Genomic DNA, 17721 nt, shown 5'->3' on the forward strand with positions numbered 1-17721 from the left:
ACAGGACTAGCCCGAACCCTGGCTCACATGGGATGCCAGCATTGCTAAATGTTCATTGGTTAATGGACAGAGTGAAGAAACTTAGGGAAAATAATCTTGATTTAGGAGATGAGTTGACATTTTTAAAAAATAGTAAAAATGATTCTGCATTCTCTGACTCAGGAGAATGGTCTTGCATGTCTTCAACCTTTCTTAGGTAGAGTCTGCCTTCTTTTCATCTGGTGATTTGCTGTATGTTTAAAGACATGATCCTTAAATCACTGTACAGATGGAGATGAGAACAGAGCAGTAATATCAGTTGCTACAGGGATTTATAAGCTAAAGTCCTTTGCCCTTCATGCAGACTCAGAAAAATTTCTGGTGTTATTTGCAACATCCTGAGTGTGTAAGAGGGCTCATAACATGGAGAGGTTTCCCAGAGAGTTCTGAGAACTGGAGATGGTCAACAGTTTTGAGCCCATGGCCTGCCTCTTTGGAAGCAAGCCCTACATTCTCCCACATCCTCTAGAGAAGTAGAAAGAAAAGTTTTTTTTAAGCCTTCACTGCATTTGTTGAAGTTATCAGTAGCTGCTGGTAAACAACAGCTGCTCAGTTCTGAAGTCAACAATCTATAGATAAAGCTATAGGAATAGATTCATAAACATTGCGGGAATGTGTACAATGTAATTGCAGTATATTCGACATGTGGAGTGCAGTGTCAGTGGGAAGCAGAGGAAATTAAGCACAATGTGTTCTGCTGCTCATTCTGGTGTTATTTATCTGTAATCATTACCCTAATGAGTCTCTTCTAATGGCGAGAAGGGGTCTTTGTATCTTCCCCCTGCTTGGCTGTGTTCAGACCTGCAATACCCCCCTTTACCCCTCCTGCAGATGGTGGCCTCCTTGTCTGTAGGAGTGGGAGGAGCTTCTAACGGGCACAAACACACTACAGATATCTCAGTGCTAATGCAGAGGACTCCGACTGGGAATCCAGACTGCATCGGGGCCCTCCTCTGTGTCCAAGTAGAGATCCATGGATGGAGGTAGCCCACAGACCATGGAAGGAATATTGGCTCCAAACAGAGCCCTGCTCCCTTTTATTTTGCTTGCTATCACCATTTAATAGTTGAAAGACTCCACAGGGAAGAATCTAGAGTTCCCATCTCTAACAAAATTAGGAAGCTCTACCAATTCTTGTTTGTGGAGTGCCAGAAGGCAAAAACAAGTAGAAAAAATAAGCAGATAGTCACATCCCAGAGGACCTGTGCTTATAGTTCATTGCTACCACATTGGTCCTTTCTCATCTAAATGTTCAAGTGGTACCAGACTGTGGGTGTAGGGTTCTTTTTGTAGCCATGCTTTTAGTGGCATCAGTTAGCCTCTGTGACAGCTCAGTTGCTCACGTACCTAGGGTCTGGATCAGACCTGGCAACTATCTAGATATTCAGGAATTCTGCAAATTGCAGATCTAACAGAAGTTGAACCAACAGTCCATGAGTTGGGGTTTGTTTCTGAGTATGGGCAGGCTTGAACCTCCCAGGTATCCAGTATTGCGTGGTGCTTGTGTGTGTGTGTGTGTGTGTATACATGTGTGCAAGGAAAGAGGACAAGACCTTACCATTCCGTGACTTGCCCAGGTGTGGAGTTTTGCAAAGAATTAATGAAAACTACTTTTTTTTTTTTTACATTATTCTGCCTCTGGATCAAAGGAGCAGGGATGGTAAGAGAGAAAATGTTCATCTATAACCAGAGGCCATTCAACAGATGCTCTCTTTTTTTCATTTGGTGCCCCCATACACACACACACACTTTTTTTTTTCATTTTACAATATGCAGTACAAAAGAAAATGATCAAAAGAGGCAATTCCAGGGAAAAAAGAAAATTGAAGGGTAAGAGGGAGGAAATGGAACAACCAAGTGGGAACATTTCAATGAATGAGGCCTGTTAAAAGCTCTTGATAGAACCCAGGAATCTATGATAAATGTAATAAAGCTGTGTTTTATATACATTTATTATGCAACGCCAATCCTCCCTTCTCTACTTTTCTTCAGATCCCGATGCAGCCCAAGCTAATAAGAACCATCAGGATGTCCGGAGCTATGTGCGACAATTAAATGTGATTGACAACCAGAGAACTTTATCGCAGATGTCACACAGATTAGAGCCTCGCAGACCATAGACATCTCACAAGCCTAGCGCAACGATCCACCTCCGGTCCACGATCTTTCCAAAATGACCGTGATTGCCACTGAGAGTGCTACTGAGTGAGTGAAAATGTGTCCTGATGTGTCTCGAGACTGTATTCTGCTTAGCACCTGTGGGACGAGAGAAGGGATCTGACTTTTCTGAAGCTCACACTCTGGTCTAGGAACCCTCCCCTGTGCAGTCGCCCTCGTTCGTTTCCAGTTGTGCCATCATCTTTGCTGAAAGAGGAAGGTGCCCGTGGAAGAAGGTGTGTAGGAGCAACATTGTCAAGAGAGCCATCAGCTCCTGGCATTCTTCCTGAGAATCTTTACACGGATGGATTTGGATACATCGCTGGAGGTACCATCTGTAGTTTTGACCTCAATGTTTTGGTTTGAAATATGGGATTTGGAGAAGGTGTGGAGAACTCTGTAAGAAAACCAAACTGTAGGTTACATTGTTCCAGCTTCACAGTCTGCTTCTCTCTGAAGGAATAGAGCCCGGCCACATTACTATAAAACACTACGGTTATTTATGTAATGTAGGGAGGACTGCTCTGTAATTCCTCAATGATATGTAGAAAAGTATTTGTGTTTACAAGGTTACTTTGTAAAATTTACAAGTCAGAATTCTATATGTAAGAATTTCACAAAGAAATGCCAAGGTTCTTCAAATTGCCAGCATGAAGGAAGAAAATAACATTTCAGAAGAGCACAATATGCACAAAACCTTTTTCAAAGTTGAAATATTTTCCAGGCATTAAAAAACCTTTCAGCTACAAATTTCCTGCTACTGAAGAAAAATGAAAAAAAAAATATTTTCTGGACCTAAATGTTATAAATATCTTAATTTTCAACAATTGTTTTGCACTTTCAAATAGATTGTAAATACTTCATTCAATCAACAGTATAGAGTTATTTATTTGCTACCTAATAGAAATTGTGCCAAATAATTACTTTTTATTTATTTTACTCATTTTATAATTTTGGAGTACATTTTTTTTCCTGTTTTCACAAATAGAACTACATTTAATGTGTAGGAATTGTATGTATGTATATCTTCTGTAAATAACATCTGGTATCTTCATTAAATATAATTATTGACAAGAAGTGGTTTGTGATGTTTTTAATTCATGAAGTATGGGAGAGTCTTGGATTTTTCAAAAAGTGAACTAAAATTCAACCACCTACCTTTTTAGAGTGCACAGTGGTTTTTGGTCTCTTGGGGGTTAAATGTCCATCCTCACTCCAGGATACTCTCCTGACTCCTAGAGGAAACACTGCAGGCATAGGCAGGGACTCCCTGCTGTCCTCTTCTCCTAGCACCTGGCCATCACTGCCCTGCTGTCTGTCTCAGTGGATGTACTCTGGGCACTTTACGGGGATGGAATCGCTCAGTATGAAACCCATTGCGCCTGCTTTCTTTAAGTTAATGCAGTGGTCTTCAAGTTTATCTCTGCAATAGCTTCCATTTGTGCTCATTTCTTTTTGTGGCTGAGTAGTATTCTACTGTGTGGATAATAGTATGTTTTGCTTATCCCTCCATCAGTTGAGGGAGGAATGGGGAGGTACTTGTTTCCCCCCCTCCACTTTTTTTTTTTTTGTGGCATTTGCTTGGTATTGGGCCTCATGCCATTTTTCGATGGGTTTAGCACATGGGAAATATCTGATGAAGATATTTCCAGAATCCTTTAAATTCTATAAGTGTCAGTATTTTTAAATGTCAACATTTTCTAAAGGCTGTTCTAGGCTTTAATTGTCTCCGACTTTATTTGCTACTCCTTCAAAAGAGAAACACACAACTGGAAACCAAGAAATAGGAAAACCAAGAGGATATCTTCAAGTAAGTTTGACTTAATGCATTCCATGCTTGGACATGACTCCCAGCATCCAGGAACCTACCAAAGGCTCTGTGGAAATTCCCTCAAGTGCCCCACAATGAATGCCCACTTTGAAAAAACACTAACACAGCAAAAGCCTTTCTGAGTCCTTTTATCTGGTATCTCAAGGTTTTTAGTAGCAGGAGTGTTAGCTTTTCCCCCCCCACCATATTATGCCTCCCACCCACAGATAACTGCAATCCTTGGAGTGTGTTAGATAATAAATACCACTGCACAGATGTTCTTGACGTCACCGAAGTCCACCAAGTCACTGTCTCATAGACCTTAATACAAACTTTTCAGCATGATGGATTTTTTTCCTTTTCTAAATAATAAACAGGTGTCTTGCTTGGCCACCCTTGCTGCTGTTTTATCCTTTATTTCTACCTTGCTTCAAAGCTGTCACCTTCTGTGTGGCAATACCTTTCCCCAACTCCATAGTGACTTACACTGTGTGGCTGCATTTTAATTTGGTTTTCCCATTATACAAAAGTAATAACATATTCTCTCCTATATTCTCACACATATTCTGAGTGAGAATAACCATTACTGTACTTCGTAAAGATAAGAGATCTTAATTATGTCTGGCCTCTGTGAAAATGCATTGAATCCCTTTATTCAGGGTTGTGATGGTGAAGTAGCAGCATTCGTGCTCTGAAAATGTAAAGTGGGAGCTAAGCATCTCCTCCAAAGGTGGGAGATGCAGTTAATATTGTAAAACTTGCCAACAAGCCAACAGAAAATGAGATGCCCACAGGGTCACAAGAAGGATAATGAGGTTTGCTGGAAGATGTAAAAAAGGAGAAAGAATGTTTTTACCAAAAGCGCTTGCAGAAAATTATACATTTAAGTGTTTAACATAACTACTTAGCAAGGTCACTGGCATAGTGTATGAGAGTTAAGCTTTTCCTGCAATGTTTGAATGCCATGCAGGTTAAATATACTTCTGCTGAATTGAGTGGCATTGCCTCTTAAGATGTGAAGGCAGATCAATGACTAGCACTGTGAGGAAATTAAAAGAAGTATCATTCTACTTTTAAATTGTGCTTCTAATGAAAAAAAAAATGAACATAGAATATGTGCTGTGATCAAATGAGCCCCTACCTTAAATAGCTTTCTTTCTGGTGCCAATCTAAAATGTATTACCTCTCTTGCTTCAGAATAATCTTAATTTGTCCTACATTGAAAACCATGGCTTTAGACAAGCAGTTCTCAGCATTTCTTTCTAATCTGCTAGAGAAAAACCTTTACATTAGCAAATTTTTCTGTTCATGCACTCATTCATTCTTCCAATAGCAAATGGTAAAATGAGGTCTTCTATGCCAGCCAGGCCCTGTATGCACTCAGGATTCCATTGTGAGAAAAACTGGAAAACATCACTACTCAGGAATTCATCCAGTGGGAAAGAAAGATGAGTAGCTAAGTAATATAATACAAATAAGTAAACATAGAATGATGTGACATTGCAGGATGTGTGTAGGATGTCTGTAGAAGCTTTTTGTTACTGTAACAAATGCCTAAGAGAAACCACTTAATGAGGAAGATCTACTTTGCTTCATGATTTTGAAGGTTCTAGCAGCCCAAGTCCAACCAGCCTCCTTGATCTTGTGTGTGATGAGGGCAGTGAATGAGGGAAGGCATGCAGTGGATGGATTAGCCCTGTTTAAATGGTCTCTCCTTGCAAAGCACCATGACTGGATCATGCACTCCACCCCAGCAACCAAACCAGTCTAATCACTTCTCAAAGCTTCAGCCTCAGACTGGATAATTAGATTGTTTCCATTCTTTATCATTTGCATTAAGCCATTAGCATAAGACGTTGGAGACCCCCAAATGGATACAGACACTCTAGCAATGTAATAAGAATGTAACTTGATCTAAAGTTATGAAATGCTTCCTGAGGAAGTGACAGTTGAGCTGAGCTCCAAAGGATGTGAATGCTGACCAAGCAGGGGAGAATACAAAATAAAGAAGAAATAATGTGGGCAGCAAAGGGTAAGAAACTCACTGTGACTGACAGAGCACTATGGAGAACTAAGAAAGCATCAGAGCTCCTGAATGTGGTTCAGCTGTTACCAAGAACACTGTCGATGCTAAAACTGACACTGAGATTATAAACCATTGAAGTGTTTGGAAACTTTTGTTTATTTCAAGGAGAGAGGGAGAATCCTCCCATCCACTGGCTCACTCCTCAAATGCCCAGGAGCCAGGAACACAATCTAGGACTCTCACATGAGTGGCAAGAATCCAGCCACCTGAGCCATCACCTGCTATCTCCTAGGATGCTCGTGAACAGGATGCTGGAATGGAAAGTGGAGCTGGAATGGGATGCAGGCATCTTAACTGCTGCACCAAACAACTGCCCCAGGGAGTTGCCCTGCTGGTGAAACCTTGGAGGAGAAGCTGCTGCTTCATGTACACCACACTGCTTACGACACCTGGTGAGTATCACAACTCATGAGTGATTTTATTACGTGGGTTTGAAGGTAGGATGGAGGGAGTGGTGAGTGATGGAAAACCTGAAAAAGCTGTGGCAGGCCCAGTGCTCACACAATGCCACTCCTCTTGACTAACGGCACACAGGACTGCTATTAACTTTAACTGTAATGTAAAATTGTCCATCTTAACTCTTCCGGAGAGAACAGTTCAGTAGCATTGAATATATTCAGGTCATGTGTTTCCATCACCCCCATCACTCTCCAGGAATTTTTGCAATATCCCAAACTAAAATGCTGTATCCACTAAATACTAACTCCCTGTTTCCCCGTTCATTCAGCCCTCTACAACCCCTCTTCTAGTTCTGTCTCCATGAACTTGCCTATTTGGGGTATCTCACATAAATGGAATCATACAGTACTCATATTTGTTCTTTTGTGTCTGGGTGGTTTTGTTGAGCATAATGGCTTTAAAGTCCTTCTGTGTAATAGTGTGTTCTAGGAATTCCTTCCTTATTAAGGTTATGTAAGGCTTTATATGTTAAATTTTGTTTAGGCATTCATCAACCAATGGTATTCGATTTGCTTCCACTTTTCGATCATGGTGAATGAATAATTTATATACATGAGTGTACTAGTATCTGCGCAAGGTCCAGCTTTTTGGTTCCTATCTGGAAGTAGTGTTACTGAATCATACGGTAATTCCATGTTAACTTTTGTGAGGAACAAGTATACTGTCTTTCACTATGTTTGCACTGTTCTAATGAGCTACACTTAATATAGCCAGTGATTACCTGTGTAATCTTGGAGACTCAAGCTGCCAGTGTATTACATGGCTGCTGGGAAAAGTTATGGCCAGGAAACCCAGTAGCAAGTATGTGGAGGTCCAAGCTGCTAGTGTGCCCTTTGTCAAGCCATGCCTACCCAGAGGATGATCACAGTCCCAGAACCTTGGTCCAGTTTTGTTGCCCTGTGGGTTGATCTATCAGATGCCTGTTGCCTATAATGTGACACTGCTGGAGAGAGGGGGGGGGGAGATATTACTAACTCTGACAAGGTAAGAGGATGGGAAAAATGCTTGCTTTGCTTGAACTCCTTTGTGTATACTTGTTACAGTTTGAGAATGTCAAGGATATGGCTCCTGGTGCAATTTACATTTAAAACAATTGGGGCCACAACCCAGCTATGAATGGAAGTAAAATAGGCTTTGTAGGCTCACAGGCCCTGGTATTCCTCTCCAGAGTAGAGAAGAAAGAAAGCCTCTCACCAGGACATGTGATACCTACCCAATTCCCCCTTGGCTCCTGCGTGTTTTATGGGAAGATTCAGGCTGCTAATAGATAAGTGAGAGCCAAACAATTATATAATAAGGCAATCAACATAACAGAAAAACGAGGGCAAAACTGGCCTATGATTCTTCAGAACAGCTTTTGCAGCACCTGAGACGGAACGGGTCTGGAAGACCCTCAAAGATCTCCAGCCATCAGCCATGTCTTGGCTGGAGGCACCTGGCAAAAATCACCTGGCTGATAACATCATGGTTCTTAGAGGAATGGAGGAAAATCAATAGTTTAAGGCAGGATATTTTGGGGCAAAGGGACAGACCGATGGTTTCATCTCCACCAAGGAAGAAGAGATCAAGGTAAGGCAGCTCTGCAGCTCTGTGGGGGCATAGGAGCCATACTCGCCAAGCTGCAATGGCTTTGGGAGGGTAGAGAGAGGTTGTTCAGGGGAAAGACCAAGCCTTGTTGACAAGACCAGGAGTTGCTGTGTGCATTCGTCAGGGTTCTGTGGAGAAAGCAGGTCGAGAGAATGAGCCAGTGGCTTATCATAAATCTCAAAGGAAATGGATTATGGAGCTTGGCAGATCTAAATTGGCAGTGTGGGCTAGCAGGCTAGAGACCCAGAGAGCCTCTGGCGTACTTCCTGTTTCAGGGCTGGAGGATCTAAACCCAAGGGAGTTAATCCTGCAGATGAAATGTCAAGGCAGTTTGCTGGAGAGCTTCCTCCAGCCAGGCCAGCCTGTTCTTTTCATTCAGTGGTTGCCTTTTTAAAAGCAAAATGAGATTTTATTGTAAGGCAGAGCTGTAGGGAGAGAGGAAAAGAGATGCTTAGAGGGGAATCTTTCATCCATTGGATCACATCCCAAATGGTTGAAGTGGCAGTGGGTGTGTCAGGCCAAAGCCAGGACCCAGGAGTTTCCTGTTGGTCTCTGATGTGGGTGTAGGGGGCCCAAGTATTTCAGCCAACGTCCTCTGATTTTCCAAGGCCATTAGTAGGAAGCTTGGCCAGAAATGGAGCCACTAGTACTTAAACAGGAATCCATATGGAATATCAGAATCACAAGTGGTGGTTTTGCCGACTGTGCCACAGCACCATCCCCATATCACAGCTCTTTTGGGGAGAGATTTTTTTCAAGCATGGTGTTGCCAGATGTCCCTGGTGAAGCTAGTTGCTGTTGGGAAGCAGCAGGGGATAGCTAAAAGGCAGGACGATTGAACTTTAGAGAGATCTGGATTTAACTCCGTCAGATCCAATTCCAGCAGTATATCAAAGAAAGAGGTGGTCCTTCTCTCCAGCTGCCACTGCCCAAGCAGGTGTCCTCATGTGTACCACAGTGGAGAACGTCTTCTGGGAGCTTTGGCTGATGGCTTTAAAGACTTTGAGATTCACATTCCACATGTACTCACAGGAATGATAGATAATGCCTCCTACAGAAAGGCTAGGGAGGTGAGGGGAGCACTAAACAAGTGAGCATATGTGAAGCCCCTGGTACCCTGAGCATCTGGGCTTTGAAAGATGCCTTTTCTGCTCTCTGTTGAAATGACAGGTCACACACAAAAGTAGTCTGGGACTTTTGAGGATGCCTGAGCATCTCCAGCCAAACCAATCACCAATGTGCAGAAGATGAGGGCCACTCATGCTGGGGCTTCCAGTCATTGACGCTGACTCAGGACAGAGGGGCTGCAGAAGTCCTGCCAGATGTGTTTCTGAACTTGGGTTGCACCAGTTTCAAAATTTTGACTTTGATCATTGAACCAGGGCACCATATTTGTTTATGTGAAAGGCAGAGATCTTTCATCTGCTGGTTCATCTTGCAAATGGCCACACCAGCTGGGATTGGCACAGACTGAAGCCAAGAACCAGAAGCTCCATCCAGGTCTCCCACGTGGGTGGCAGGAGCTCAGATACTTGGGCTCTCATCCATTGCTTTCATGGAACGTTAGGAGAGAGCCACCTGTGAATCAGTGGCCAGGATTTTAACTAAAACTCATATGTAGACAATTTACAAGCTTATTTGTGATAGAAAACTTTTCAAATTACTGAATGCAAGAGTGAGACAAGGAGGGCGTGTTGGCTAGTGCTTAAAATACTCACATGCCATATTGGAGTACTTGGATTTGCTCCTCAATGTTGGTTCCTGACTCTTGTTTCCTGGGAGGCAGCAGTGATGGCTCAGGTGATTGGGCCATGCATGAGATCTGGACTGAGTTCCAGGCCCTTGGTTTTGGCAACTAGTCATGCCAGTTGTCTGGGGAATGAACCAGCAGATAGAAGTCCTCTCTCTTTTTCTCTCTGTCACTTTGCCTCTCAAATAAAGACAGGAGAGAAAGAAATAGAATAACATAAAACAGAAAGAATGTTATAGGGCAGAAATAAAACCCAGTTGTAACACAAGTCATACATTTCAGAGGTTACCCTGGAAGTTGGATTTTAACCCCTACCCCGAGTGTTCATTTACGTGTTCCATCTGTACAGTGTAGAAGCAAATATTCACTGCTATGAGATGCCTCTTTTTTTTTTTTAAGGATTTATTTTTATTATTTTTTTATTGGAAAGGCGGATATACAGAGAGGAGAGACAGAGAGGAAGATCTTCCGTCCAATGATTCACTCCCCAAGTGAGCATAATGGGCCGATACTATGCCGATCCGAAGCCAGGAGCCTCTTCCGGGTCTCCCACACGGGTGCAGGATCCCAAAGCTTTGGGCCGTCCTCGACTGCTTTCCCAGGCCACAGGCAGGGAGCTGGAAGGGAAGCGGGGCTGCCGGGATTAGAACCGGCGCCCATATGGGATCCCGGGCGTGCAAAGCGAGGACCTTTAACCACTTGTGCCACCGCGCCGGGCCCTATGAGATGCCTCTTAAGAAAGTTGCTCTTCACTAGTTGTCCCAATCTTCCCCTACCTAATACTCATAAACTATTAAAAAATCCATTCATATTTCTGGCTTCAGAAATTAAGTTGTAGGTAAGAACCAAAGTGTACACTTCACTAGGAATTATTGTATGTGGCACTCTATGTAAACAATGTAATGCTGGTCCATTTTAATTAAGAATTCATTCTGGGCCTGGCACGGTAGCATAGTGGTTAAAGTCCTCACCTTGAACACACTGGGATCTCATATGGGCCCCGGTTCTAATCCCAGCAGCCCCGCTTCCCATCCAGCTCCCTGCTTGTAGCCTGGGAAAGCAGTCGAGGACAGCCCAAAACCTTGGGACTGTTCACCTGCATGGGAGACCTGGAGGAGGCTCTTGGCTCCTGGTTTTGGATCAGCTCAACTCTGGGCCTTTGCAGCCACTTGGGGGAGTGAATCAGTGAATGGAATATCTTTATCTCTCCTCCTCTCTGTATATCTGCCTTTCTAATAAAAATAAATAAAATGTTTAACATAAAATAAAAATGATGTATTTATCTCACTTGAGTAGTAGAGAGAGATCATCCATCCACTGGTTCACTCCCAAGATGGCCACTACAGCCAGAGCTATATTGATCTGAAGCCTGCATCACACTAAGTCTGGCCACTGCTGCTTACATATTAGCCTGTTTAGTCCAAAAGAAAAACTGATCGCCCATTTTACAGATGAAGAAATTGAGACTCAGAGAGTTGAAGTAAAATATCCAAGACCACACAGTTCATGTACTCCTTATCTGTCTTCAGTCCAGATCTAGCTAATTCCAAAGCCTATTCTTAGTCCCTATTCTAGCATGCCTTCAAAGTCTTAATCTGAGTTTTACACACTACAAAGTCCTCATTAGCATTTATTCTAGAGGTCTATCATGTTATTGAGGTCTCTGGTGATCAGACCTGATGCATCCTGACCTGCTTCAGTCTGGAAAAAGGTGAGAGCTTGAATTGGGTTCCCATCTATATATCAACCTAGAGATGAAGCTACATAGAGGTTGAAATCAAGCCAGGACCTCAAGAATATCTCTGAACTTGGTTCTGTAACAGGACATCAACAGTAAAGCTTACTGTATCCAGAGCTGTGAGGACCAGAGGCGTGACTAAGGCAGCTTCCAGCAATGCTAGGGATGCTGGTCATGGCTATTAGGCATTGTCCTCTGACACTCTGAAACTTGTGGGAGAGTTAGGTCACTAATTTGCATGGCAAATGACCCAGATAAACTGGTCCTTTAGACAGGTGGAGGCAGGCAAAACGAGGTTGAATTTTGATTACTCCACAGAAATAAATCTATAGGATTGTGCCAGTCTGACTTACAAGTAGTTGCAAATGTCTACCATAAAGGGTTAGTAAGGTTTGCTCTATTTAACAAAGTGAAAAATTAAGACAATTATCCAGTTATTTCAACTCTTTTATCTTTTCTTAAAACTTGACAGTAGGGACAATTTTTATTACAATACTTATATAATTATGGCAAAACGTGCTTGTATGTATATGTGGAAAGGAAGGGTTTACACGTGTATGAACACGTTACATAATTAGTGCTGCTTTCCACTTCCTTTTGATGGAATGTCCTTTACATTGGTTCACTTTTGAATTAGTCAGTTTGAGCTGTGATAACAAAATGCTATCTACCTGCCAACTACTTCTTACTATGTGTTCAATTTTTTCTCTCTCCAATAACATCTTCTTAAAAATCAACTCTAAAGCATCTTAAGCATTTTCATAAGACAAATTTCCCTGGAAGGAAAATTAAACTAAGTTCAGATCTTGTTTTCTCTAAATACTTATTTATTCACTTATTTGAAAGGCAGAATTAATAGAGAGGGATCTTTATCTGCTGGTTCACTCCCCAAATGGCCACAACAGCCAGGACTGGGCCACAATAAAGCCAGGAGCTAGAAACTTCTTCTAAGTCTCCTATGTGGGTTCAGGGGCTCAAGCATTTGGCCCATCCTCTACTGCTTTCCCAGGAGTATTAGCAAGGAGCTGGATTGGAAATGGAGCAGCTGAGACTAGAACCAGTGTCCACAGGGGACACCAACACTGCAGAGGATGGCTTAAAATGCCATGTCACAATGCTATCTCCCTAAATAAGGTTTTCTTTAAAAAAAAAAAAGATTTATTTTTATTGGAAAGACAGATATGAAGAGAGGAAGAAAGGAAGATCTTCCATCTGCTGAATCACATCCCAAGTGGCCGCAATGACTGGACGTGAGCCAATTCGAAGTCAAGAGCCAGGAGCCTCCAGGTCTCCCACGCGGGTTCAGGGTCCCAAGGCTTTGGGCTGTCCTCAGCTGTTTTCCCAGACCACTCTCAGGGAATTGGATGGAAGGGGAACCACTGCGATACAAACCAGTACCCATATGGGATCCTAGCATGTGCAAGTTGAGAACATTAACCACTAGGATACCGTGCCAGGCCTATCAATTTTTTTTTTTTAGTTTATTTTTAAAAGACTTCTCAAAAAAATGTTTTTTATAGGAAAGCAAATTTATTTGGTTTAATACACCTTTTTAATTCTACTTTCTATTGTAGAACTGAAAATTATGTGTTATAAAATTATGCTGTTAGGAAAATTCTAAAATGCAGGCATTTTTCTCTTCAAACCTTAGACATATGCACAGTGGTCCAAAAAGTCAAATATGAAAGGATAGCATGTTTCCTGACATTTACTGAAAGTTCATTGCAGAAAAATCTTCCAGAAATATGGTTCTGATTTCTGAATGAGATGATCATCTGCATTTTGCATTGCAATGTTCTGATAGAACTTTGTCTTTGGTTTGATTTCTGTATTACTCATAAACACTGTCCCACAAATTACCTCAGTGAGACTTGACAGTAACATTCTGAGATGGACAGCGCAGTTATCAGGGAACCACTCGGAGTTGGAGAGACTCAGCTATTGGAGGTTAAATGAACTTTTCAAAGTGAAAAAGAAAAGATTACTATGGGGTCATAGTTGGATAACATCATTTAGAAGCAAGTAAAGTTTTGAGTAAATAAGAAAATATTTCCTGAAGATACTGTAGCGAAGCACAAATGATGACCTCACAGACAATAATTTGAAACAGCAATATGTGAGCATATGTAGTATGTGAGTATTGCACTAATGGCTTGTAGATGCCTCATGTCATTGCAAATGTAAACTGGTAATATAAGGCCTAATTAGCATGGTGTGTGACACAAAGTGACACAAGGGTTTCATGACTTTCATTCTCTGATGTGAAGGTGGCATGTCTAACTCACTCATAAAAAAATAAAACTGATTCTCTAAGAGTCAGGGAGTTGATGCACAGGCTTAGTTTTTAAAAACTAGATGTACACACACATATATATATACACACATTCTTAGTTTTATATGTGTAAAGATATAAGTGTGCTTTCTGTAAGTCTATCAAACATTTTTTATTATACATTTACTTGTCTAAAAGATTTAAAAGATTTAGAATTATTTCGTAGAGCACTGATACTCTGCATGGGGAAATTAAATATTATGGTTATACAATAATTTCCTTATGTAGAACATTTCTTAAATCAGTGGAAGACTATCCACTGAGAAAAAAAGACTGAATTTCGTTTAATAAATAGCTGTGGATTAGAGTACAGCAATAGTTGTAACTGCTGTGTATTTAGAGCCATGATGATGACTGTATTGAAAAAGAGGGAAGAGAAAATCAATAGATTATGGCTTCAATGGAGCTCACAACAGTGCTGATTAGAGAACACAAACGGATTGCATTATAGTAGAATAACTATAAACTGGGTATGGATTTAAGCTTATGTTAAGACCAATCTTAACTTTTTGTCTTTGGAAAACATGCATTGAAATTACAAAAGCAAATTAAATCTATTGGACCGCAACATTTAATACATAAGTGATAGCATTTTTTTTTTAGTGATCTGGAAGAAGGAGTAAATGGCACATTAATGACATTTGCAGATGCTACTGAATTGGAAGGTATTACAAACAACAATGTGGACAAGGGCTTAATACAAATGGTTGTCAAAAAGTTAGTAAAAAAAAACAGTTGTAACAACAACAAAAAAAAGGAAAATTTATGAAGTTAGTTGCATAAATTTTATATTGAGGAGTAATGTGAAATAGATGTGACTTTGTAATTTGACCAAGAATTTTCTGATTCTGAGTTGGTAAATTCACAGCTGAGAGATTTTGACCCAGATCCTAGCAAGCAGTTAATTCTACACTCTTCATCTCCACTCTGAAACAGAGAAAAGGAGCTATATTGTTTAGTTATAGACTTTTCATGGTGTTTCAGATAAATAAAATAGAAAGATGGATTATATCACTTGAAAAAACACACAGAGGAGCCAACTGGAAGTGTAGCTGTTGAAATGCTAGCTGGGACACACACATACATATGAGAATGTATCCATTCAAGTCCCAGCTCCACTTCCTATTTACACCTTCCTGCTAACACCGTTGGAGACAGCAGGTGAAACCTCAATTTTTGGTGGAACTTTGGTCCCTACCAATCACGTAAGAGATCTGAATTGGCTTCCAGGCTTTGACTCAGCTGTTGTGGGCATCTGGGAAGTGAGTCAATGGACAGAAGATCTCGCTCTCTTTACACCTCAAAGATGCTAAAATAAGCAATTTTAAAATATTTTCAGTGTTAAATATTTAAATTTTTAAAAAGTACATATAGATGATAAGGGAATCACTACTCAGGACAGATAATGTGTTTACATTATTTAATCATGCTTATAATGAAGACACCATAAAAATTATCCAGATATCTGAAAACTGTATATGAATACTGGCTGACTTCATTTAATTATTTATGAGCAATTATGAAATGCAGTGAATAATTCAGCTATTATTGTTCTTCCATATATCAATAAATAGAAGACTTCCTACTTATTGCATGTGCCTACCCGAGAAATTAGTCATAAAACTAAATGATTTGGGGTATTATGTCATTGGCTTCTCAGAACATCTGGGAGTTGGCTTCAATTTGGTTTATGCAGAAAATAGTAAGACATGTCTTCTCAAAGCGCTTTGAGTGATATGAGAATAGTAACACAGCCATAATGTTTCATCAGCTCACCAGAAGCTGAGACACTGTGAGTTACGTGAAGATGAAGGCTCATCTCTACTCATCTATTAAAGCAGCACCAAGGGCCTAGCATGACAGCATAGTGGTTAAAGTCCTCACCTTGCACGCCCGGGATCCCTTATGGGTGCCAGTTCCAATCCTGGTGGCTCTGCTTCCCATCCAGCTCCCTGCTTGTGGCCTGGGAATGCAGTCAAGGACAGGCCAAAGCCTTAGGACCCTGCACCCAGGTGGGAGACCCAGAAGAAGCTCCGGGCTCCTGACTTCGGATTGGCTCAGGTCCAGCCAATGTGGCTACTTGGGCAGTGAATCATTGGATGGAAGATGTTCCTCTCTGTCTCTCCTCCTCTCTGTAAATCTGCCTTTGCAATGAAAATAAATAAATATTAAAAAAAAAAAAAAAGCAGCACCAAGCGGCCACAATGGCTGGAGATGAGCCAATCAGGAAGCTGGATGGGAAGCAAGACCACTGGGATTAGAACTGGCATCCAACTGGGATTCTAGTGCATGCAAGGTGAGGACTTTGGCTGCTAGGCTACTGCGCTTGGCCCAAAATGCCAGCATTGAAAGCAGCAGCTGGGCCCGGCGCGGTGGCGCAAGTGGTTAAAGGTCCTCGCCTAGCACGCCCGGGATCCCATATGGGCGCCGGTTCTAATCCCGGCAGCCCCGCTTCCCTTCCAGCTCCCTGCCTGTGGCCTGGGAAGGCAGTCGAGGACGGCCCAAGGCTTTGGGACCCTGCACCCGCGTGGGAGACCCGGAAGAGGCTCCTGGCTTCGGATCGGCATAGTATCGGCCCGTTGGCGCTCACTTGGGGAGTGAATCATCGGACGGAAGATCTTCCTCTCTGTCTCTCCTCTCTCTGTATATCTGCCTTTCCAATGAAAAAATAGTAAAAATAAATCTTTAAAAAAAAAAAAAGAAAGCAGCAGCTTAACCCACTATACCAGAACAGCCCATAAAATCTTAAACTTCTCATATCTTTTCTAAATGAATATGAATACTTTTCAGTTAGGCTATTTAATAGGTAAATTTTATTTCAATAAATAATACCAAGAGGCTTACAATCTTGTAGAAAAATATGAACGTTTTTCCTAATTTTGTACAAATGCCTTAAGATTTGCCAAACTTTTAACAATTTAGGGCATTTTGGGCCCGGCGCGGTGGCGCAAGTGGTTAAAGGTCCTCGCCTTGCACGCCCGGGATCCCATATGGGCGCCGGTTCTAATCCTGGCAGCCCCGCTTCCCTTCCAGCTCCCTGCCTGTGGCCTGGGAAAGCAGTCGAGGACAGCCCAAAGCTTTGGGAACCTGCACCCGCGTGGGAGACCCGGAAGAGGCTCCTGGCTTCGGATCGGCATAGCACCGGCCGTTGTGCTCACTTGGGGAGTGAATCATCGGACGGAAGACCTTCCTCTCTGTCTCTCCTCTCTGTATATCCGCCTTTCCAATGAAAAAATAATAAAAATAAATCTTAAAAAAAAAAACAATTTAGGGCATTTTTAGCAATATTTGAGAAAGGTTTATAGCCACAGGTAGGTATTTCCTTAACATATTTATCAAAAATTTCTATATTCTCCATGACGAAAAGTACAAAAATAAAATGGACTATGAAACTATACATATCAATTTATTTACATCCCGATCTCATCATAGACCAGCTACATATTGAACAAGTTGCTTAGCAGAGCATCTGAGTGCTCAATTCATCTTACTTAAGTAGAAAAAACTGAAGCAATTAAATAATGTTTGCAAAGCTAATAAAATGTCTAATAGAATCCATACTCATGCAGGCTTTACAAATTCTGAACTAGTTTAATGTGGTTATTTGAACTATAATCCAATTACAAATGTATTCCTTTATTCTTCATTAAATATTTAGTGAGAGCTTGCAAGTATTCCTCTAGGTCAGCTGAGGTGAATTTAAACCAGTGTATGAATATATGAAGAGAAGAAAATGACAGGCACATTAATAAACAATATGGGA

General features: G+C 41.4%; 1 protein-coding gene across 2 annotated transcripts in view; it reads left to right on the forward strand.

Moving 5' to 3' along the window:
• Nucleotides 1-3270, forward strand: part of RAPGEF4 (Rap guanine nucleotide exchange factor 4) — a 295713-nt gene extending 292443 nt beyond the window's left edge. For both annotated transcript variants that reach the window (XM_040971724.1, XM_040971725.1), the window contains one exon: nt 2032-3270. In XM_040971724.1, the coding sequence (XP_040827658.1) occupies nt 2032-2159 (128 nt within the window). In that variant the 3' untranslated portion in view covers nt 2160-3270. The remainder of the gene's footprint in view (nt 1-2031) is intronic.
• Nucleotides 3271-17721: the final 14451 nt, after the last annotated feature.

This window comes from Ochotona curzoniae, unplaced genomic scaffold, assembly GCF_017591425.1.
Source record: "Ochotona curzoniae isolate NIBS_2020 unplaced genomic scaffold, NIBS_Ocur_1.0 contig_2210, whole genome shotgun sequence".
In the NCBI taxonomy this organism is placed as follows: Eukaryota; Metazoa; Chordata; class Mammalia; order Lagomorpha; family Ochotonidae; genus Ochotona; species Ochotona curzoniae.